Source organism: Scyliorhinus canicula, chromosome 16 (genome assembly GCF_902713615.1).
Source record: "Scyliorhinus canicula chromosome 16, sScyCan1.1, whole genome shotgun sequence".
Lineage (NCBI taxonomy): Eukaryota > Metazoa > Chordata > Chondrichthyes > Carcharhiniformes > Scyliorhinidae > Scyliorhinus > Scyliorhinus canicula.
The window spans coordinates 12,332,011-12,357,153 of record NC_052161.1 but is presented as its reverse complement, the minus strand read 5'-3'; the positions used below and the strand labels follow the sequence as shown (position 1 = coordinate 12,357,153).

The window sequence follows — 25,143 nt, the reverse complement described above, 5'->3', positions numbered from 1 at the left end:
TCACTTCCAATGCCCACTCCTCTATCACCTTCACATGGTTCATCTCTGACACTTCCCTTCCTTGACCTTAATATTTCAATTTCTGGGGATAGACTGTCCACTGATATCCATTACAAACCCACCGACTCCCACAGCTAGATCGACTACAGTCGTTCACACCCCACATCTGGTCTACAATTCCCTGTCTCAGTGAAGTCTGTTCTGTGTGCTCCCATCAATTGGCCCGTGCTTACGAAAAGGTGTGCTGTGAACTAGAAGGGGATATAGGTACCACATAACAATACCTTTATTTTTATATCTTTTGGAGCCAATTTCTTTACTTCACTCAGCAGTCTATCACCAAATCCTGTGGAAAAAATGCAGCAAATTAAAAGCAGTTGACGATGAAGGCCAGTGAAAAGTAAAAGCACTACATCATGTGCATCAGTCCTCAGTAGATTTTCCAAACAGATGTTGGTGACCGAGCCGAATTCAACATGTGTTTTGGAACTTAAATGTTGCAGATTGTGAAACTCATTTAGATCCAGACCCGTTTCACACCACAGCTTGAGACTTGAATACATCCATAATCTACTAAACAGGCGGAAGAAATCCAAACATCTAAAAAAAATAAAATGGTTACTCCACCAATAAGTGATTTCTTGCAACAAGAAACCTGCCCCATAATCGAAAACCTTAGCGCTGATATTTAAAGAATTGTGATGGAGATGTTTCACTTGTGCTGGTACAGATTAGCGTTTGTTTTATAGAATTTACAGTGCAGAAGTAGGCTCTTCAGCCCATCGAGTCTGCACCGGCCCTTGGAAAGAGCACCCCACTTAAGCACACACATCCAACCTATCCCTGTTACCCAGTAACCCCACCTAACCTTTTTTGGACACTAAGGGCAATTTATCATGGCCAATCCACCTAACCTGCACATCTTTGGACTGTGGGAGGAAACCGGAGCACCCGGAGGAAACCCACGCAGACATGGGGAGAACGTGCAGACTCCACACAGTGACCCAAGCCGGAAATCAAACCTGGGACCCTGGAGCTGTGAAGCAACTGTGCTAACCACTGTGCTATGATCCAGTCACATTACGTGCTCCACAGGATCAAAAGATCAGAGCTGCCATCTATATTCCTCCCAAATGCTGAGTGTCTATGGGAAGATATTAGTTGGGTCAGTTAGTAATTATTAGTTTCAACTGCTGTTGATAGGGGAGAATCTACATTTATGTAGCACCTTTCACAACCTCAGGATATTCAAAAGCACTTTACAGCCAATGAAGCACATTTTGAAGTGAAGTCGTTGTTGTAATATCCGGAATTTGCCGATATTACAGGTAATATACAGGAAGCTCCCACAGACAGGTACAGAATGATACCCAGACAATCTGTTTCATTAATGTTGGTTGAGGGATTAACGTTGTCTGGGACATGAGGGGGAACTCCCCTGCTCTTCACAATTGTGCCATGGGATCTTTTGCATTCACCGGAGAGAAAAGTCGAGGCCTTGAATTAACATTGCGCCTCCAATAGTGCTGCACTCACAAGAGTGAGCTACAGCTAACGCCGGTTACATTAAACACCAGTTCTACTCATCAGATTAAACAAGAATGCAAGAGTATACTTATTGGCTGGAATTTGGAAACACTTTTCCCAAATGGCCCTCCTTACATCCTGCATCTTTTCAAATCTTGTCAACTCGAAGAACAAAACACCAAAGAAAAACTGAAAAGAACATAACATAAAGAGAGCTTCTTTGCTGCCCTGGACAGTTGCTCAATGTGCTGCTTGTTCCCAGTGGAACTTCAATTATTCACTAGTTTCCATTAATAAGCTGTGGGTAGGGGTGTTCCCTATTATGGCAGATAATTGCTTCAGAACCACCTAATGTACAGTACTATACTTTCACAATCTGCCTGGGGTATCTGAGAAAAATTAAAACAGATCCAGAACTCAATTTCCTTGACATTGACAAAGTGAGTTGTATTATTGCGGAGAGACTTTCCCTGACGCATCAAGGAAACTAAACATATGTAAATCGATTTTGAACTGAACATTCAAGACACACTCAAACGTGATGAGTGCTGGAGGATAATATTCAGCCTTGTTTGGCCGGTTTGAAAAACATATCAAGCCTTTAAGAGAACCAATCTTACAGACAAATGGACATTCCCCTTTCTGTAAACTCTCCATATGTTGGTTTATGCTCTAGGGGGCAATGCACTGCTATAGAAGGACTGTTCCTCAGTAACACAGTGTTGTAAAACCCCAGTTACACTGCAAATTAAATTGCTGCATAATCCACATAAAGGTTCCAGTGGCACACAGTGGAAGGAATGAGACTTCACAACTATAATTGCAATGGAAGCGAATGACTGATGCAACAGAGCCACAGTTAAGTGGCGCAGTCTGTTCCTATAGCATTTTCTGTTGAATGCATTAAAGTCAGGTGATTTGTGTGCTGAAGAGAGAGGAATAAATGCAAGAAATAAAAAAGTGCCCTCTGTTATTCTCTAAAAGGCTCAGTGTGTCTTTGAAAAAGCTACTAAGAACGAGCATTCCTACTACTCATGTTCCAAAAAGGATATAGAGGCACTGGAGAGGGCGCAGAGAAGATTTAGAAGGATGATACCAGAAATACATGGGTATTGGGTATATATAACAGCAAAGAATTGTCAGGCATTGGAGTGACCTGGTGGTAACCTTTAAAATTGTGAAAGATTGTGGATGCAGAGCAAATGTTTCCTCTTGTTGGGAAGAGCATAACTAAAGGCCAACAATATAAGATAGTTACCAAAAAATCCGATAGGGAATTCAGAAGAGACTTCTTCACCCAAAGAGTGGTAAAAATATGGAACTTACTACCACGGAGTGGTTGAAGCGCATAGTATAAATGTGTGTAAGGGGAAACCAGATAAGCACATTCGGAAGAAGGGAGCTGAAAGTAATGATGTTCAGTTTAAATCAAAAAAGATAGGAGGAGGTTTGGGTAGACCATGAACCGCAGCATGGACTATTTCGGCCAAATATCTATTTCTGTGCTGTATAAACGGTCTGTTCCATTGTGAGTTGTATCAGGAAAATGATGAAAAGTAAAGGCAGCACTAGGCCGGGTCGGCTCCAGGTTCGGTTCCCCGCTAGGTCGCTGTCTGTGCGGAGTCTGCACATTCTCCCCGTGTCTGCGTGGGTTTCCTCCGGGTGCTCCGGTTTCCTCCCACAGTCCAAAGACGTGCAGGTTGGGTGGATTGGCCATGATAAATTGCCCCTTAGTGACCAAAAAGGTTAGATGGGGTTATTGGGATAGGGTGGAAGTGAGGGCTTAAGTGGGTCGGTGCAAACCCGATGAGCCGAATGGCCTCCTTCTGCACTGTATGTTCTATGTTCTCTAAGATAAAGCGTCCCGATGTGGGTATATTCATGTTTCACACTCTTGTGGGAAGCTTCCACCTCCCTGTAGAAAATAAACACTCTTCCTTTCCAACAGCTGGGCAGATTTTGTTAATTTTTAGCCAGCGAGGATTCTTGGGAATGCAGGAAGGGAGGGAGGAGAGAAGGGAGGATAAGGGACAAGAGGTCAGTAAGCCCCAGCAGGATTTTCTGACCATTAATTTTAACCGGACCAACTGATTAAAAGTAACGTAAAGAGGGAAAAAAGTTATGAGTTACATTGAACTTTTAAAGGAATACTGTTTCTAATCATTGAAGCCCATAAGTGGTAGGATTTTCAACTCTGGCTTATAGCTCACGTTCTGGTGCAATTTTTTTATTTGCATTGTTTCTGTAGACATTAATTCTTGAGTCAATTGATACCGTAACCAAAAAACACCATACCTCTGCCATAGTCCTCCTGGGTGTTAACAGCAGAACAAATCCCCACAAGTAGGTAATAAAATGCAAAATAAAATCTGCAGAGATGGTGGGGGATTATGCTGAATAATTGCTATGTCCTTAGTTAATTTTTTAAAAAAATATTGTACTAAAGCAAAAGCAACATTTAACTACGAATGGGTAGATTAAAAGAGAGGGGAGCTCCGAGGCAAGACTACAGAAACTTTGACTCTACAATCTACACAAAGTGCTGAAAGGGAGATTTCACTGAGATATATAAACTACTGACTGGTATAAATGGATACAGTAGTAAGGTAAGGCCACAATCTAGATGAAGCAGCAAATAGACACGTGAACATTAACAACCTACACTTGTATAGTGCCTTAATAAAACATCTTGAGTGTGGGACAGGGCCCAAATTATGGGAAAAACATTCAGGGAAATGCCTAAAGGTGAGGTCGAAGAGAATCACCTCAACATTTGCTGGTGAGAAATAGTTTTAATACAGATGCTTGGAAGAAACTTTTTACTCCAACAGTAATAAATATTTGTAACAATCTGCTAGGCAGGGTTGTAGAGACAAAAACACAGTGGAGCTGCTTGATATTATGGGAGAACCGAGAGGCTAGAGACATGGGTTTCAATGGGCCATTAAACTTTCCATACCATGACTTTTCTTTGGGTAGATGGGAGAAATGCATTTGATGGACTTTCCCCAGAGTTATGGGCAACCTAGGATTTTCAGAAAGTCTTTGATAAGGTATCACACGGAAGAGCATTGGGGAAGATTAAGGGATATGGGATGAAGAGAACCATAGAAGCCCTACAGCACAGAAGGATGCTATTCGGCTCATCGAGTCTGCACAGATCCTCCAAAACAGCACCCTACCTTGGCTCACTCCCACTCCCTATCCCTGTTTCCGCTTAATTCCAGTTAACCTGCACATCTAAGGGGCAGGATTGGGAGTGGAAACTTCAAATAGAGTAAACTTTTTTTACTGTGTACACAACAGCCAAATGCACAGTGGCAATCCTTCTTTTCTCTCCTAATAATGGGGAGAGACTTCCTCTGGTCAATATCTACACAATCGTCCGGAACTGTTTTAAGAATAAGCAAGAAATAGCAGTAAACATCAGTGGTTAGCACTGGGACTGCGGCACTGAGGACCCAGGTTCGAATCCCGTCCCTGGGTCACTGTCTGTGTGGAGTTGGCACATTCGCCCCATGTCTGCGTGGGTTTCACCCCCACAACCCAAAGATGGGCAGGTTAGGTGGATTGGCCACGCTAAATGGCCCCTTAATTGGAGAAAAATTAATTGGGTATTCTAAATTTTTTTTTTTTTAAATAGCAGTAAACATAGCCGAAAGAATTTCAACCTTGCTATCACATAGAAACCAAAGGAAATTTCTTCTCACTACCCCTCAAATCGCCAGCAAAAAAATATTTCTTTGTGTATTACTGCAATAGTTCTGCATCTTTTCCCTGCCATCCGTGAATCCACCGGATTGGGAGTTTGCCAATTTAGACTTCCTTTGGTCTGAATTGTGGCTATGTGGGGTTATATTCAATGGGGCTTAGGATGTGTTACCCCGAATCATTACACTTTTAACCATAAAGTAAAGAGAAGTAGCCCACTGGACTTGAATGGATCCGAACCCAGGTCCCAAAGGTGGAAGGACAATGAGGTAAATGTTCCAGTCCTGCCTACCGTGGGAATGATCACGAGCAGGCGTAACATTTGGCACATCTTTTTAAGGTCCGTTGACCTCGGGTGGGAATTTCCAGTCTCTGAGTGGGATCGACCGGAAAATGCCACCCTGGGTCATTCCACTGTGCAAAGAGTCCCCTCGTCTAAATCAGAGAATCTACTGAAGGAGGCCATTCGGCCCATCGAGTCTGCAGAGGCACTTGTAAAGAGCACCCACCTAAGCACACGCCTCCACCCTACCCCGTAACCCGACCGTTTGCCCACTAAGGGACAATTTAGCACGGCCAATCCTGGACATCTTTGGACTGTCGGAGGAAACCGGAGCACCCGGAGGAAACCCACGCAGACACGGGGAGAATGTGCAAGCTCCACAGACAGTCACCCGAGGCCGGAATTGAACTCTGGAGCTGTGAGGCAGCAGTGCTAACCACTGTGCCACCAGTTCTAAAAATGAAAATAAAAGAGTGTTCTAAATAATTTACTATTTCATTTTATGTCACATCAGGTTTTAATTACCGCTGAAAAAAACCTCTCATTCAATTCTGAATTATTGTCGGAAATATTAAAACTTCTTTCTCCTACAGCTCTCAAAATCACATCTTTCATTCCCTTATTTATTTTCTGTATATGATTTGACATTGAATTTAACTTCCACTCCTGGTTTGGATTATGTGGGTCAGTGAGGGTTTTTTCAATCTGATTGGAAATGGAGATACAATGTTGCTTGCCTTATTCACCCAGTCCCAGATCTCCTGCTGAGGGTGTTGTTCTCTCATAATGACAAGTTCCATTGCAAAAGATCTGGAGGCAAGTGTAAGTATAACGAATGCCTAGCACTGTTCGTTCCAAAGATTCAGTCCAAAGATGTACAGGTTAGGTGGATTGGCCATGTTTTTTTAAAATTTAGAGTACCCAATTCATTTTTCCAATTAAGGGGCAATTTAGCATGGCCAATCCACCTAGCCGGCACATCTTTTGGGTAGTGGGGGCAAACCCACGCAAACACGGGGAGAATGTGCAAACTCCACACGGACAGTGACCCAGAGCCAGGATCGAACCTGGGACCTCGGCGCCGTGAGGCTGCAGTGCTACCCACTGCGCCACCGTGCTGCCCCGGATTGGCCAAGTTAAATCGCCCCTTGGTGTCCAAAGATTTGCAGGTGAGGTTATGGGGATAGGGTGGGGGTGTGGGCCTAGGTAGGGTGCTTGCTCGGAGGGTCGGTGCAGACACAATGGGCCAAATGGCCTCTTTCTGCTCTGCAGGGTGCTATGGTTCACATCTGACTCCAAAATCAAGACCAATAAAAGAATGAGAGGATTAAATCATACCTTTTTTTTTATTTTTATAAATTTAGATTACCCAATTATTTTTTCCAATTAAGGGGCAATTTGGCACGGTCAATCCACCTACTCTGCACATTTTCGGGTTGTGGGGGCGAAACCCACGCAGACACGGGGAGAACATGCAAACTCCACATGGACAGTGACCCAGAGCCGGGATCGAACCTGGGACCTCAGCGCCGTGAGACGGTTGTGCTAACCACTAGGCCACCATGCTGCCCAGATTAAATCATACCTATGTAGATTTTGAAGCATGAATTACAGCTCAATTACAACGAAAGACCTTTCAAAAAAAGTGAATTGCCAATGCAACATTTCTTATGGAGTGGGGAGAAAGGTGGATTGGGGAAACTAGTACTTCTTCCCGCTCCTCGCCCTCTTCACCAGCATAGACACAGACAGTGGGCAAATTATTTGACTGTGCCTCCATCCCGGGCACACCCAATATCAAAAACATTTGGAAATGACAGATTTCGAGCAGAAATCACAGGACATCAGACACAGGACATTTACCTCTCCACTTCACAAGCACACCAATGTCAACCACAGAAGCTCTTACAGACCTGACAGAGATCAGCTAGCTCAGCATTGAACAGGAATTGAACATGGCACCTGCTTGGGTAACATAAATCAATTCCATCTTTACCATATGATCTTTCACTGCAGTTAATTTTCACTGTTTTGACTTTTCCCAAAAAAGATTTTCCTTATCGGATTCACATTGAACTGAATTTAAATTTCATTTTACCAATGACAATTTTTTTCTAGGATAAAAAATATTTTTTGACTCCCAACTGATATGGAAAAGAACAAACAAAAGTTTAAAGCGCTTGTCTGATATTTGTTTATCCACTAGATTAGCAAGATAAAATAAACTGATAAATGCAGATATTAAAATAACAGACAAATGTGATGCTTTTTTTTCCTTTAACACTGTAAGCAGGATTTCCAGGCATAAGTTGTCTAATTGTAAATCCCAATATGATGAACATATCTGTTATATTGCAAGTTTGGATCAATGCAGTGCGATCTTTTCATCATGTCAAACCAAACATGTAATTGAACATTGCTGATATAGGGCGAGAATCGCCTGGGGCCGCCGAAAATCCCGCCCCCGCCGTGGCAGAGATTCTCCGCCACCCGGGAAGTGGCGGCGGCGGAATCTCACCACTCCGATCGGAGAGGCCCCTGCGGTGATTCTCCGGCCCGAATGGGCCGAAGTCCCGCTGCTGGGAGGCCTCTCCCGCCGCCGAGGTTTGAACCACCTCTGGAACGGCGGGATCAGCGGCGCGAGGGGGCCCCGGGGTCCATCGAACCCGGGGGGGGCCCCCACGGTGGCCAGGCCCGCGATCGGGGCCCCCTGCTCAGACTCTGGGCCAGTCCCCTGGGTGCACTATTTCTCCTCCGCGACCGCCGCGACCGCCACGGCCTCCGCCATGGCGGAAGCGGAAGAGAACCCCACATCGCGCATGCGCCGGCAGTGACGTCAGCGGCCAGCTGCCGCTGACGTCACTGCCGGCGCATGCGCCGACCGGCGAAAGCCTTTCGGCCTGCCCCGCTGCCGGGGGCGCCAGTTTTTTGCGGCAGTCTTCTGGTACCAACCGCTCCGGCGCGGGGCTGGCCCCTAAAGGTGGGGAGAATTCCCCACCTTTGGGGAGGTCCGACCCCTGAGTGGTTGGCGCCACTCCCCTACGCCAGGACCCTCCGTCACGCCAGGTAGGGGAGAATCCCGCCCATAGTTTGTCATCAGTAGTGAGAACACTTGAAAATCAGTGGTCATGCACCTGCGGCTAACAAACTCTATTGAGTGGACCATTTTAAATGAAGCGTTAAAAATATTCAAGCTGTCTAAAATATTTCCATTTCAAATGATAAAAGTGGAACAAAGAGATATTCAGTTGTTACCATAATTATGACTATCATCTGCAGTCATTGAGCAGCGGGAACTATTGTATATACTACTGTAGAACTCTTGCTTCCTCCCAATTAATACAAAGGACATTGGGCAGTGTGATATTGAAGGTTCCCACTGGCACTTTAATTTTCAATGTGCCTGTTGTAACCTGCACAGATCCTATTGGGCAAGGACAATTGGTTATCTTGGGAAATATGAGCTCCTTCGATGAGGGGGTGTGGCAATCGTTAACCTTTTCTGTTTTGTATATAATATATATATTATATATATTAGAGCCAGCCAGTTAGGTACCGCCTAGAGAGAAGACCAGAAACAAAGTACTGTGCTCTGTAAATAAAATTATGTTTCATTTGACTCACAAACGCATTGGACTCTTCGTAGCCCTCACAAAAGGCTTTCTGCAGTATTATCGGGACAAGGATGAATACACCGAATGATCTAAAAGTAACCTATTACCAAATATAGGGGGCTCTGAATTTAGTTGTCACATCTGAATGCCACATTTTTGTTTAAGACTGGCCACACCGCCCAACAAATTATCTGGTTGCGATTTGCCACGTGCTGTTGTCCCTGTCCAGGCAGGCTGTTGGGGTAGCCTGCCTCCTGATAGTAATCCCCATAGCAAGGGAAGGGAAACAGCAATAAATTCCAGTTCCACCAACATACCACACCCAACTGAGTCATGAGTGGAAGCTCAGGCACAATGAAGCAAGTCTTCTGGGGACCATAAATAAGCGGCGCCCAGCCATACCACTGTGATGTTACGAACTGTTGCTTGTTAACTGGGACTTTTCCCAGAGTTATGTGCAGCCTAGAATTTTTAAAAATACAGTAATTAAATTGTACATCCTTATTAACAGCTTCTATAAGCCATCCATGTATGCAGTCCGAATTTGGTACCAGGTATTTAACTGCAGCTGGCTGGAGACTTTCTCTTGCCGTAGAAAAGCACCTGATCCACACAATCGCATGGCTGAGATCACGAACTTGGTAAAATCACATTTGTCTTCCAATGTTATATGACTGCTGTAATGCCCTAGTGCTACAACACTGTGCTACCACTATTTATACAGAATAAAAACACACTGTGCTTTCTGATAAAAATGTTGATGAATACAGGACATGAAACATGCAAATGATGGTTGTAGCATTTTAACATGGGGAGGTAATCAATATAGAGAGAGAGACAGAGCCAATCTCAATTTGCAAGTTCCAAACGGTTCAGTTAATACATTAAACGGTACCTTTGAATAAAGTTGATCCTCCTGACAGCACAATGTTAGAGAAAAGCGTTCGCCTAAGATCCATGTCAGATTTCTGAATTGCAAAGACTAAGACTTCATGGATTCCTTCACACTCTTCACCAATCAGATCAGGTCGAAAGAGCAGCTCAGGTGCACGGAACCTCGCAGGGCCGATCTGCAAAGAAGAAAGAAATACAACTATAAATGTTCTTGGTTTTCACAGGACACCAATCAAGAAAAGAATATAAATCAAGCCAGATGAAGCATTTCTCTAGACATTCCAACTGGCCAGAATGCTATTATTTATATCGCTATTTAACATATTTGAAACATGAAAATGCGCCCAGAAACTGATTGATTTGATTTATTATTGTCACATGTATTAGTATACAGTGAAAAGTATTGTTTCTTGGATGCTATACAGACAACGCATACTGCACAAAGGGAAGGACGGACAGACTTCAGTATGTAATCTTACAGTCATAGCTAGGGTGTAGAGGAAAGATTAACTTAATACGATTGTGTTGGTAGAAACACATTCATTGTTCACACTTGAGACGTTTCGAAGCAGGTCCACGCAAAATATGGCCATCACACTCTGGCATTCTGGCCACAGACTCTACGCAACTCATCTTGTTTGCACTTATATCTTAATTGTCTGTCTAATTTGAATTTAATGGACCTGGGAGTTCGGAATGGACTGTTGATTCTATGGCTGATAAATCCTAATTCAGGACACACCTGTTGGCATCACCAACCTGAGATATTTGCAATATAATGGGAACTTGGATTTAAACTTTATATTTGGCCTGCAATGCTCTGTGGCATTCAAGAAAGATAAAATGTTTGGACACTGCTGTCCCCAAGGTTCTATGATATATGTATGTTAAATACAGAACAACTGAGTGCTTTTTGGATTATTAACTAATTTGTTTATAGTTTTTTTTAAATTAAGCTTATGACGTTTGGGGACTGCTCTACTTACTCAGTATGCTACTTTAGTTACCTGCACACGAGAGTCCCAGCAAATCAATCCAGGCCCCCAGCATCAACTATACTTTCTGGAAACTCAATCTCTATGTTAATCAGGCTGCATAAAGAAACCATTCCTAACCTCAATCCTAAATCTGCCTTTAACGACCTTGAAACGATGCCCACTTGTTTTGCTGGCTCAACACACCGAAAAACATTATTCTAGGTTCACTTCCTCGGTGCCATTAGTTAACTTATACACCGTCAATCATTTCCCCAATTTATCAAATCATTCTTCATTTGACATTGTGCACTGTCCATGAGACTTCACATTATAGACTGATTTTTGTGAATGAAGGAGTGGGGTGATAAAGTGGAGTTGACTTAGAGGATCAGCCATGATCTTACTGAATTGCAGAGCAGGCTAGAGGGGCATTTGGCCGATTCCTCCCATTTCTTCCGTTCTTATATCCTAACAGAAATCTGTTTCTCCTTTGGCACAGTGGGTACAGGAAGGAAGGAAACCTAATCATGTTGTGTATTATGGCACAAAATTCCTCCACTTCCAAAGGGTTGAGGAAAAAGCCACCATAAAATAATGCCTGATGGTCACAAGATCATAGGATATCATATGGATGAGGAAGGTCACTCACCTCATCCTAGCTCACATAGACAACAAAAAAAAAAAGAAGAGTCCCCCATTATAGCATCTGACTGTTCTCAAATTATTCAAGGGTTTCTGCCCCCACTATCCCATCTGGAAATCCATTCCTCTTCCTTTTGCCAAGTTGAACCTGCGCTCTCCTTGTCCAGATTAAATCTGTGCTCCCCTTGTCCGTCTGTTATGACTTAACTTGAACAAGCAGCATTAGCAACCAGGCACGAGATGAGATTGATGCCTTACTTCAATTGTGCTTCCATCGGGCAAGATGTACTGGGCTTTCTCAGTCTCCAGAGTTTCATCTTTTTGTGGATTTATTGACAGGTAACAGGCACGCTGCAAAGCACAAAGACAATTTGCCAGGTCATTTCCCAGAAAGGCACAATGAGCATCAAAAATTAAAACAATAATTTTAAACTTTTGGTCCTCAAAGAAAGATGACAATTATAGGTGAGACATTCTTTAACGTGATAATTGAATTCAGGATTCTACATAAAGGCAACCAATTGGTAAATTGTCACACTACCTTCTAAGCATTCACAGTTTTTTAACTCAATCAAGGGAAGCATTTATTGCCCATCCCTATAAAACTGAGGGTTTGAACGGCCATTTCAGGGGGCTGTTAATAGCCAATTATATTGCTGTGAGTCTGAAGTCACATATAGGCAAGACCAGGTTCGGACACCAGTGAACCAGGTAGGCGGCACAGTAGCAAGTGGTTAGCACTGTTGCTTCACAGCACCAGGGTCCCAGGTTCGATTCCCGGCTTGGGTCACTGTCTGTGCGGAGTCTGCACGTTCTCCCCGTGTCTGCGTGGGATTCCTCCGGATGCTCAGATTTCCTCCCACAAGTCCCGAAAGATGAGCTGTTAGGTAATTCGGACATTCTGAATTCTCCCTCAGTGTACCCGAGCAGGCGCCGGAATATGGTGACTAGGGGTTTTTCACAGTAACTACAGTGCAGTGTTAATGTAAGCCTACTTGTGACAATAATAAAGATTATTATTAATCATTAATGATACTAGCTTTCCATTCTAGTTTTATTTATTTAACTGAATTTAAATTCCACAGCTGGCACTGTAGGACTTGAATTTATGGCTCCAGATCATTGGTTCAGGCCTCTGGATTACTAATCCAGTAACATAACCACTTTGCTACCATACCCCTCAGGTTTGCAGTCATACGGCAATGTTTTCCAAGGCCCCCCCCCGCCGATTTAAATAATTAAGGGGCACTCAACGGGTTAGTTTGAGGGGTTGCTGGCATATCGCCAGCATGGAGCAGCCTGCATTGCGTGGAGAGATCGCCCATCTGCAAGGAGATGGGCACTCTGCAGAATCCCAGGTGGGTGCCATTGATGTCAGAGGCTCCTTGGCCCAAATAACGAGACGCAAGCAGCACTGACACTGCCATTAGAATGGCTACACCTCTGATTGTCGGGGCCTACCTGTCCGGCAGAGGAAAATAATTTCCAATCCTCTGCAAGGGCTCCTCATTCATCTGGTAGCCTCAGCAGAAGCCAGCTGTCCCTGCTGCTAAAGCTACAGAGCTGCCTGGCCCCTGATTGGGCTGGCTGCGTGGAAGAGCCAGCCCACTGTCTTAAATGGATGTTGGGCTGAGTGATGGCTAATTAAAAGGCCAACTCCAGGAAGATAGCTGTGGTACTGCTATCCACTAATGCAGACTCGGGACTCGCATATTGCTAGCCCCCCACATTGGACTTACCCCTTCTGAGAAAATCATATACATCATTTGTTATTACTGCCCACGTGGTGTACAAAAAAAATTATTTTCAATTAAAGAAGGCAATCTTTGTAGTGATTAAGGAAGACATAAATTTATTATTTTACATTACCAAATGAGAACTCATTCCCAACACTTTAAACAAATTATCAATCATACTAAGTCAATTTATGTGCAATAAAAGTATAATATTCTATCTACCTCTTTGATTGTTTTCACAATCTCAAATTCTGACGATGTATGAAAGTCATATCCTTCCTTTCTAAGGAACAGACGTAAATAGCGAGATACATCACGTCCTGCAATATCAATCCTCATGATGGAATGTGGCATTGCAAACCCTTCATATATAGGAACTGCATGTGTGACTCCATCGCCTGAATCTAACACCACGCCTGTTGTTCTGCCTGTGGCATACCTTCAGAAAAACAGAAAAAGAAACCCATTGGAAAGCAGGCCAAGTGTGTTAACATTTGAATAATCAAAAGATATTTTGGCAACTCAAATAAACAGATGAAACAGCACACTATTTTTTTTCCGGTCCTTCAATAAACATAATCTGAGCCATGCAAGCACCTTCCTAACCCATTCCCCTCTTGGGTTAATTAGAGACATTTGGGAGCACAGGATATCACTTGATAGTCATTACAGCAAAGAAGGAGGCCATTCAGCCCATCAAGTCCATACCGGCACTCTGTAGAGCCATCCAGTCAGTTCTATTCCCCTGCTTTTATCCCCATAGCCCCGCAAGTTTATTTCCCTCAAGTATCTTTCCAATTTCCTTTTAAAATCATTGATTGTCTTCACTTTCACCAATCTCACAGGCAGCAAGTACCAGGTCTTAACCACTCACTGCCTATAAAAGTTATTTTTTATAAGAGTCACACAGTGCCAGCCAGCCGGTTTAGCTCAATTGGCTGGACAATTGGTTTGTGATGCAGCACGGGTTCAATTCCCGTACCAGCTGAGGTTATTCATGAAGGCCCTGCTATTCTCAACCTGGCCCTTCGCCTGAGGTGTGGTGATCCTCAGGTTAAATCACCAGCAGTCAGCTCTCCCCCTCAAAGGGGAAAGAAGTCTACGGCTATCTGGGACTATGGCGACTTTACTTACTTACGGTACAGAAGAGGCCCTTCAGCCCATCTAATTTGCACTGACAAAACTTCACTAAGTCTATACTAATCCCACTTTCCAGCACTTAGACCATATAGTATTGAATGTTTTGACATTTCAAATGCTCATCCATGTACTTTATTGCAAGTTCAAACAAATTCCAAATTCAAAAACGTGCAACGTGATTAAGTCAAGAAAAGAGTGGGAATATAGAAACCCAGACACAATTTCCAGTCTGCGTTGAGTCAGATAATCTCAGTTGAAGTTGCAAAAGGGACGATATCCTTGGTTAGAAGAGGAGAGAGGGGGAAATTATTAAATCTGCCAGCGTCCCCACCTCTGAATATAATCCTGCAATCTTTGCTGGAATTGCACTTGGCTGTGACACTATCTGCGGTCAAAAGGCTTGCCAAAATCTATTGTCAAGACTCACAAAATAACGGAAGCGATCTGAACAAGTGTCTGAGGGTGATCTGTACTCGTATAACAGTACACAACTGTGAGTCAATGCCTTCAGGAGAGGAGTAAAGAGAAACATTTGGCAAGAATGAGAGAAATAAAATCTGGAAAGAAGTATAATCTGTACTATCCAAGTCTGTTAATGTGTTTAAGAAGCATATTAGAGACTTGGGGAATCTCTGATTGCGGCTGCCAGCAGAACCTAATTAAACACCAATCATTCCTGGTAAGTATGGGGTTCCATCCCTTCAAATAAATTAAGGTTGTCTACGTGAGAGAAGTATAATGTTTCAGTCGCTGCTTCGTCACTTGTAACTTACTGAACAAGGTGGAAGCAAAAATCAAGGGAAAAAAAATCCTTTGGCTTGGTGATAAAACAGGCAAAGAGCTCAAAAAGTTAAATTTCACTGATTCGTGCATTTCTGAATATGAAATACTAACAGACTAAGTACTGCTTGCATCGAGATGAATAAAGCAGGAACATTGAAAGTCTCGAAGAAAACCTCGGCAGCACGTTCACGATTTTTTCTCGGATTCAAGGGAGCCTCTGTGAGGAGTACTGGATGCTGGGAAAGACACAACAGATAATACAAATCATCGTCTTTTCAATTAGCAACGTACTTTCTCACATGCCCGATAAACGTAGAATGATTCAAACCGCCAAAACAAAGTTAGTTTACGATTCAATTAAAAACAAAAAAGTGAAATGTAATCCAATTTTCTTAATTAGAAAAAAATCCCACTCAACAAATGTCTAACCGTAACCTTGCTGGTAAAATACAGTTCACGTGTTACAGTTCGCGGGGCAAGAGAAATTATGCTGACCATGTAACTTTTAAAGACATTGAACGATTACAAAAGAAAACAAAGGTGTAGTGACTGAATAGGAAGAATGGGTAATAACTGCCAAGCAGAAAATTACACTGAGGTGGGAGGATATTTTTCAGTGGTTATGAACAATGGATGCTTCAGAGTAGGTTGAACAAAACAGTGAATGATTACCACTACTGAAATAACATTCCATTTTAGCCAATTACTTTTAAAAAGAGGAAGATTAATTAACATGTTGAATGTCTTCTAAAACCAGTGTTCTTCTGTTTTAAATCTTTAAAAAAAAATGTAGAGTACCCAATTATTTTTTTTCCAATTAAGGGGCAATTTAGCGTGGCCAATCCACCTACCCTGCACATCTTTTGGGTTGTGGGGGTGAGACCCATGCAGACATGGGGAGAATGTGCAAACTCCACACGGACAGTGACCCAGAGCCGGGATCAAACCCGGGTCCTCAGCGCCGTGATGAAACCAGAGTTCTAAATCAAAGTTGAAGCAGGTTTTATTACTGTGAACACACTTAACTGCAGGATTTCCAAACATAGAACATTTTTTACTGTGGTATTCTCAAATGAAAACCAGGAAAATTAACACTATTTATAGGTGAAGGCTTTTTTGGGCGACTGGAGAAAGGTATGCGGAGTTGGTACTAGGACCATGATTTTCTTGATGCACTAAAGGTATACTAATATAATAATAATCTTTATTATTGTCACAAGTAGGCTTACATTAACACTGCAATGAAGTTACTCTGAAAATCCCCTAGTCGCCACACTCCGGTGCCTGTTCGAGTACACGGAGGGAGAATTCAGAATGTCCAATTCACCTAGCAAACACATCTTTCAGGACTTGTGGGAGAAAATTGGAGCACCCGGAGGAAACCCACACAGGTACAGGGGGGAAGGTGCAGACTCCGTTCAGACAGTGACCCAAGCCGGGAATCGAAGCCAGGTCCCTGGCTCTGTGAAGCAGCAGTTCTAACCATTGCGTAACCGTGCCGCCTCTAATAGTCGAGATTCAGATGTGCAGGGCATAATTTCAAAATCTGCAGATGTCATAAAACATGGAAGGATTGTGAACCGAGAAGAGGATACTGATTGATTCCAAGAGGACAGAGGTAAGCTGGAGAATGGGCGGACAGGAGGGCTGATGAAATTTAATGCAGAGAAATGTGCAGTGATACATTTTGGTCAAAGAACAAGGAAAGACAATATAAAATAAAGTATGCAAGTCAAAAAGGTGTGGAGGAGCCGAGCAGCTCCCGGAGGTTATACGAAAAGGGATCATTGAAGATGGCAGGGCAGGGTGGGAAAGTGGATAGTAAGGCATACAGGTTTCTGCCCATTCTACAGAGAGGCATAGTGTACAAATACAAGGAAGTATGCGGAACCCTTTATAAAACACTGGTCCAGCGTCAACTTGAGGGTCATGCCCAATTCTGGGTCCCACTCTTAAGGAAGGATGTGACGGCATTAGAGGAGGTGTAGAAAAGAGAAACGAGAATGGTTCCAGGGATGAGAGAGTTCAGTCACGAGGATAGCTGGGGCTGTTCTCCTTAGAGAATGGGAGGTTGAGGGGCGATTTGATAGAGCTGTTCAAAATCATGAAGTATCTGGACAGAGAAGAGGGAGAAACTGTTTCCTTTGATGGAAAGGTCGAGAACCAGTGGACACCGATTTAAAATGAATGGCAAAAAAGACAATGGTGGCGCAGGAAAAACATTTAACGCATCAGGTGGTCAAGATTTGGGCCTAACCCAGTGTGGTATCAGCATATGTGATTCTAATTGCAAAAGTTTTGCACACAAAATACATCTCTGTAAATATACAACGGTATGACTAAAAATCTAGTTTTAATAAATAACTAAAAAAATAAGGCAATGAACCACCCTTGCGCATCATCAGCAGTAAGATTAGTTTCTTCTATCTTTTACATTTCTGGGTTCTCGTTGTTGGGTGGAATGCTTTGACAAGGTGCCAGCTGGAGGGCATGTTATACATTAACAGTTTATAAAAGGAAAGCTCGGTTGAAAGATAAATCAATGACATACTCTTGCACATAAAGTACCAGCCATTTCTTTTTTTAAATATAAATTTAGAGTACCCAATGTATTTTATTCCAGTTAAGGGCAATTTAGCATGGCCATTCCACCTAGCTTCCACATCTTTTGGGTTGTGGGGGCGAAACCCACGCAAACACGGGGCGTATGTGCAAACTCCACACAGACAGTGACCCAGAGCCGGGATCGAACCTGGGATCTCGGCGCCGTGAGGCCGTAGTGCTAACTCACTGCGCCAATGTGCTGTCCCTACCAGCCATTTCTGAGTAACATTAGTCAATCCTTGGAAGCAGATCATCTTCCGGCTTAACCAAAAGACAAAGGGTGAAAAAAAAGGAACTGTACCCTGTAAAGACTGGGGGCCTACTGTAATCCATTACAATCTCATTTCGTCTCTCCCGGTTTCTGCTTTTGGAAACAAAGTCCTTCTACAAACGTAAAATAACTCATCTTAATTTTACAATCTGCAGTAAATTTCATTTTGGTTATCTTCCTGAAAAATAACTGTTTGCATTTGGTGAGTAATCTCCAGCTGCATCATTGAAAAAAAATTAGTTGAAATAGGTAATGGTAATGCTGCTACACCGCTGAATGATAGGTCAAAGATTTGCATTTGATTCCCCACTGAGGAAACTTTACCTCGCCCATTCTTGTTTCCCTTTGTGACAACAAGCGAAGGGCTGGATGGTCCCCACAAAGAGAAAGGTTTAAAAAAAGACACCATCTGAAGTCCAGTAATTCTATGCCACTTTCATAGATTCCTTTACGGCTCAACAGCAGATTCCAGGTGGTTCTCTTGGTTGGTAAAGTGCAAGTACTGAGAGGGAGGGTGTAGGGAACGGGAAACAAAGGCAGTGAGTACGACAGAGATAACAAGCAGGCAAGGAGCATGGGCAACAAAGTGGGACAGACAGGATATAGAGAGGGCGAGATTCTTTTACCTAAAAAAAAATCTAAGGTTAATCAAGGTTCCCAATCCCAAATGCTATCCAAAAGAGAGGCGAGAAGATGGCTATGATGTACTCAAAGCGAAATACCCTGATAACACTGATCGTTTACGCTACGTTATGAAACATGATCACTTGGGTTACGTGGCAAAAGCCTACTAGTGCTCATGGAACCACATCCGAGCAAGAAGTTAACTCCTTCAGGACAGCACAGCGAGCAGATGGCAGAAAAAGAGGAAATAAATATTTTGTTGTGCCATTTTCAGAAGTACAAAAAGAATCAAGCATTTCACAGCTTGTTAGCCCTGATGCCTCATGGCGCCGAGGTTTCAGGTTCGATCCCGGCTCTGGGTCACTGTCCGAGTGGAGTTTGCACATTCTCCCCAGTGTCTGCTCGGGTTACACCCCCACAACCCAAAGATGTGCAGGGTAGGTGTATTGGCCACGCTAAATTGCCCCTTCATTGGCAAAAAAAAATTGGGTATTCTAAATTTGCATTAAAAAAAAAAGAATCAAGCATTTGTATTTATGTGCAAAGCTTATTAAGCGCTTTGAGGGGAAAAAAGGTATAGCCGCATAATTTTAGAATTACATTAGAGACGCTGAAAGTTTACATCTCAGAGGCAAAATAGCAAATGCATGATATTTCCCAGCAATGTTAACTATCTGTATAGTGTGTGCATACCACCAAAACAACACTTGACTTTTAAAACTGAGTATATATAATCAGTGACGATGGTAACAATAGTCATTGTAAGAGTGAAAAGGTTTTATATGGAAACCATCCACCTCACCTCTTCAGAGAAAGTCTGGAGTTGGTCTTTGGAATACACGTACTGCCAGATTCGTTCCATATCATTCCAATCTTTTACAATTCCATGTTCCATTGGATACCTGATTGTTAACAGGCCCCTGTGTTCCTAATCAATCAAAATACATTGTGATTTATGGTAGTTAAATATCATTCAGATTCTTTGCGAACAATATTCAATAAAGTGGGTTAAGAGAAAAATACAGTAATTACACAGATGTTCCTTGCTGTGGTTCTAGTTTGCCACCTTCCCAAATTGTTTATTCAAGTCTTCACTAGATATTAAAATATGTGCGCTCATCTGTGCTTCCCCCTGTCCCTCTGCTGAGGGTGTTTTAGGAGAGAGCGGATGGGCCACATGTTAGAACAAAGAACAAAGAAAAGTACAGCACAGGAACAGGCCCTTCGGCCCTCCAAGCCTGTGCCGACCATGCTGCCCGTCTAAACTAAAATCTTCGACACTTCCTGGGTCCATATCCCTCTATTCCCATCCTATTCATGTATTTGTCAAGGTGCCTCTTAAATGTCACTATTGTCCCTGCTTCCACCACCTCCTCCGGCAGTGAGTTCCAGGCACCCACTACCCTCTGTGTAAAAAAACTTGCCATGTTATTAGATGGCTAGCCCACTGCCTCCCCACACCTGACCCGGTCCTCATAATGGTGGGAGGGGCTGTTAGGTGCCACTAGCCTTTTGGAGGCCTTCGGTGGCCAATTACTGCCGATTTAAGGCTCGCAACCCAACTCCACTGCCGTAATATGTTGGGTAGTAGCAGATGGGCGAGAGTGAAAAGGCAGGAAGGAGGGGCACATTATGTGAGGAATAATGAAAGGATAAAGGATCTTTGATGCACTAGGATGCTGGAGTTCAAGCTTTTGTTTCAGTATTTCTTTCATCTAGGCTTGAGATGGTTTTCTATGGCATGGTTATCTACTTTCTCGCCAGATTCAGGATTAGTTCAATTATACAGCAAAGATATACCATGCACTCACTGGTTTTAGAACAATAAAGTAGTTCTTTATTACGGGGGTTCTTTGGGTTACGGGGATAGGGTGGAAGTGAGGGCTTAAGTGGGTCGGTGCAGATTCGATGGGTCGAATGGCCTCCTTCTGCACTGTTTGTTCTATGTTTACTTCAGCAGCGAGAAGGTCTAAACACGTCTGCTCAGTTCTCTCAGACAGCATCACACAGGAATCAGCATCACATAGGAACCAATCACTGACTGTTGTCAGGCAGAACACTGTCCCTGATTAACTCATTGGTTGCCAGTTAGCCACTCAAACCGACTTCCTTCAAAACTGGTTCCCAAGATTCACTCGGCGCCGAAGAATTTGGCCTCTCCTCTCCAAACATAAAACCTGGGAACACAATGCCCTGACAAGCAGGGTGCTTCAGCTCCAGTCTTCTTCTTAAAGGCATGTCCCAATTATGGGTCCACCGACCAAGAATAATAAAATAAATGGGAACAAAGGAAATAACGGGAATGACTTACAATGGTTAATGCTGACCCTTGACACAGGCACTGAGCACTTCGGAAAGCAGAACATTCACCTGAAATTTTAATGAACGTTACATTTTCAAAACAAGCTGAACAGAAAATTACCTCAGCTTTTGGTCCAATGAAAATATCGCCCTCCAGAGCACCAGCCATAACGCGTACATGCTTGGGCCTTCCCACACTGAAAGAAATATTTTGGAATTACATGGACTTATAAGAGTTTTTGTCTTTTCATTCATAGTGTTAGAGTAATACATAAGAGAGTATTAAAAAAAATCTTGTACTTATAAATCCTTTAATCTCAACAAATGTACCAAGGTGCTTCCCAAAGACATTATAAAAGAAAATATGACACCAAACCACATAAGAAAATATTGTAGCAAATGACTATAAGCTTGATCAAAAAGGTACATTGTAAGAAGTGTCTTGAAGGAGGAAAACGAGATAGAAACTCGGAGAGGTTTAGGGAGGAAATCCCAGAGATTAGGGCCTTGGCAGTTGAAGGCAAGCCACCAATGGCGGAGCAATTAAAATTGGAGATGGTCAGCAGACCAGAATTAGAGGAATGCAGATATCTCAAGAGAGTTGTCGGGCTGGAGGAGATTACAGAGAAGGGAAGGGGCGAGGCCTTGGGAGATTTGAAAACAAGGGTGAGAATTTTAAAATCCAGATGTTGTTTACCCACAACATAGTGTCGGCCAATGAACACTGGCTTGATAAAGTGAATGTGATATAGTAAAAGTTAGGACAGAAGCATCAGGAGTTTGATGACGTCAAGTTTACAGAGGATAGAATGTGGAAGGCTGGCCATTAGAATCGGCAAGTCTGGAAGCAACAAAGGCATCGATGAGGGATTCAGCATCAAAAGAGTTGAGACAGGGCAATGTTACAGAGGTGGAAACAGATGGTCTTAATGATGGCTCAGATATGTGGTTGAAAGCTGATCTCAGAGTCAGGTATGATATTGAGGTTGCAAACAGTCTAGTTCAGTTCCCAGACAGTTGCCAGGGAGAGGATGAAACTGGTTGCTAGGGAATGGATTGTGGCAGGGGATCAAAGACAATGGGCTGGGTTCTCCCGCCCCACCGGCTGCAAGATCGCCACAGGCGAGCCGCATACAATAGAGAACTCCACTGACCTCGAGCGGGATTTTCCGCTCGCTGCGGACGCTGGGAAGAAATTGTTACTCATCCAGTCCTAGATGTCGGGCAGTCAGTCTGACAATTTATTGACAGTGGAAGGGTCAAGAGAGGCAGTAGTGAGATAAAGATGGTGTCATTAGTGCACAAGTGGAAATTGACAATCTCACTTTGTTACACAACTCATGGCACCTTTGCAGCTAGTATTTTCGAACGTATAAATAAAAAAAAGTACATTTAGCTTGAAACATGTTTACCTCCATTTAAGGTAGCTCATAGAACTAATTCCGCTCAAAATCTATTTTTAAAAATCAATGACTCTTATCTAAAAACATCAACATCACACTGCTTCCATCCCTCTGTTGGAGCAGGAAGTGCAGTCAGAAGGAGAGTTGTCCTTTAAACGTGTCTTTAAATTCTCCACTGGAGAACCAGAGCAAAGCAAAAGCCAACAGCTATTGCTGATGGAGGTACACTGTCTGTTTCGTTGGACAGTCTTTTGTAAAGTCATTTTTCAAGGAGGACATAATTTGCGAATAGCTGACTTTTAATCCCAAATGGTTGATGTAAAACATCCACTTGACCAAGAACAATAAATTTAGTAACATACTGATAAGTATAGGATTACTACTAGGTTGAATGTATTTTGATGTCCTGTCACTTCCTACTGGGTTAAATTCTAGCAACAGATAGCCTTTTCCCTTCCCAACTTAACTTCAGTAAATATGCAAGTGCATGAGGGAATGACTGGGCGAGAGTTCAGCAGTGTGTTTTTCATTTCTCTTGTGGTTAATCTATAACATCTGGGCTTTTCATTGAACTTCATTCATATGATACGCATCTTTTCAAGTCTTAATTATAAGGGATATGATTGCACAATTACTTTCATAAAAATGTTTACTTTTAAACTTACGTCTGATCACGCTAAAATTGCAATATTATGTAGAATTTACAGCACAAAACAGGCCATTCAGCCCAACTGACTTATGCCAGCTTGCACGCTCCGCAGAAGCCTCCTGCACCTCATCTAGTCAACATATACTTCTTTTATTTTCTCCCTCATGCTTTTATCTAGCTAATCCATTAAGTCTATCTATGTTATGCAGTGGCCGGGTGGCAGGTTCCACATTTCAACGACTCTCTGGATAAAGAAGTTTCTCCTGAATTTCCTAATTTATTGATTAGTGACTATCTTTTTTTATAGATCCCTAGTTTTGGTCACCCCACAAGTGGGAACACCTTTACATTTATCCTATCAAGCAATTCATATTTTTAAATACCCCTCCGCCGCATTCTTTCTAAAGATAAGACCCACAACCTTTTCAGTCATTGGCAGTACATTGCCAATATTTTGTCGATAGCCCACCATGTATCGTGTTTCATTCTTTGCCATGCCATAAACACAACTCCAAAGGACACCGGTTTCATGTAACCGACAAGAGAATCAGAGGCAAGATGAAGAGAAATATGTATCTGCAGGAAGATGTTCCACACTGGAATGCATGTGCCCGAAAGAGTGGTTGAAGCAGATTTAATAATAATTTCCAAAAAGGAATTGGAGAAATACTTGAAGGGGAAATGTTTGCAAGGCCATGGGGAAAGGAACTAATTGGGCAGCCTCCCGCTGTGCTGCATTGTCACTGCAGACTAATCTGCTGAGAATGAGAGCTTCGATCCACTAAAATCTATGAACAGTACACAATTCCTCTCTGCTTGAAAAGGAAGGATCTGTTTGGCGAGTTCATAGATGTGCTATGCATTGTGGACTGTTTTTTTAAAAAGCGATACATTCCCCACCTAGAGACTCATAGATGCTTCCAGTGTAGAAATTCATAGTTGCTGTTAATTAGTAATACACTGCAAGTTAAATATCAATATATTATTGATGGTATGTCAGCTGCACATCTGTTGACATAAAGAGCAGCACACAGGCTCCTGTTCTATTAATGTCAAATTTCTGACATCCAAATTCCCAACTGAATAACTTCTTATGCTCCAGAGGATCCAAATCCCTCTTCTCTCTCAACCCATTAATTTAAAATCGGCAACATATTTTGAGGCCAAAGTTTAAACCTCACTGTGGCAAGTTTTCAAACACAGTGTTAGAAGAATGGTCATTTACAGACAGCCATCAGGAAAGAAAGACCCTGATCCAGACATTTGATTTTAGAGCACCCGTTTTAGGAGGCAAAATCAGGCACTTAAGGTTCCAATATGGCATGTGGCGTGCCCATGCTCAATCCATGCCAGGGTAGCCCCGAATGTCAGATCCGCCCAGACTAAATTCCCAATGTAAATACAAAATATCTTGCTCTGCAGGTGTCAGATACTGTGCAATGAGGCATTAGGGACAGCTGACAATAGGTCTGAACAAAATACAATCACGTTTTATTTCTATCTGTACTAACATAAATACTAAAATGCCTTCAAAATATAAGTCAAAAAGGACAGCAAGGTGGCTCAGTGGTTAGCACTACTGCCTTACGGACCCGGGTTCAATCCTGGCCCCGGGTCACTGTCCGAGAGGAGTTTACACATTCTCCCTATGTCTGCGTGGGTCTCACCCCCACAACCCAAAAAATGGCAGCACGGTGGCATAGTGGTTCTCCCCGTGTCTGCGTGGGCTTCCTCCGCGTGTTCCAGTTTCCTCCCACAGTCCAAAGATGTGCAGGTTAGGTCGATTGGCCATTCTAAATGGTCCCTTAGTGTCCAAAAAAATTAGGTGGGGATACCGGGTTGCGGGGATAGGGTGGAGGCATGGGCTTAGGTAGGGTACTCTTTCCAAGGGCCGGTGTAGACTCGATGGGCCGAATGGCCTCCTTCTGCACTGTCATTTCTATGAATTTATGAATCTATGCAAAAAAAGTGAATTGGATACTCT

The 25,143-nt window shown here is 42.9% G+C and overlaps 1 protein-coding gene across 1 annotated transcript in view; it reads right to left on the bottom strand.

The window, feature by feature from the left end:
* The window catches only part of LOC119979441 (alpha-centractin), a 66,815-nt gene that overhangs the window by 7,753 nt on the left and 33,919 nt on the right, over nt 1–25,143 (bottom strand). The window contains exons 3-9 of the mRNA XM_038821669.1: nt 21,229–21,304; nt 19,609–19,734; nt 15,419–15,543; nt 13,607–13,823; nt 11,907–11,999; nt 10,031–10,205; nt 285–346 (exon numbers count right to left, since the gene is read on the bottom strand). Coding sequence (XP_038677597.1) covers nt 285–346; nt 10,031–10,205; nt 11,907–11,999; nt 13,607–13,823; nt 15,419–15,543; nt 19,609–19,734; nt 21,229–21,304 — 874 coding nt within the window. The remainder of the gene's footprint in view (nt 1–284; nt 347–10,030; nt 10,206–11,906; nt 12,000–13,606; nt 13,824–15,418; nt 15,544–19,608; nt 19,735–21,228; nt 21,305–25,143) is intronic.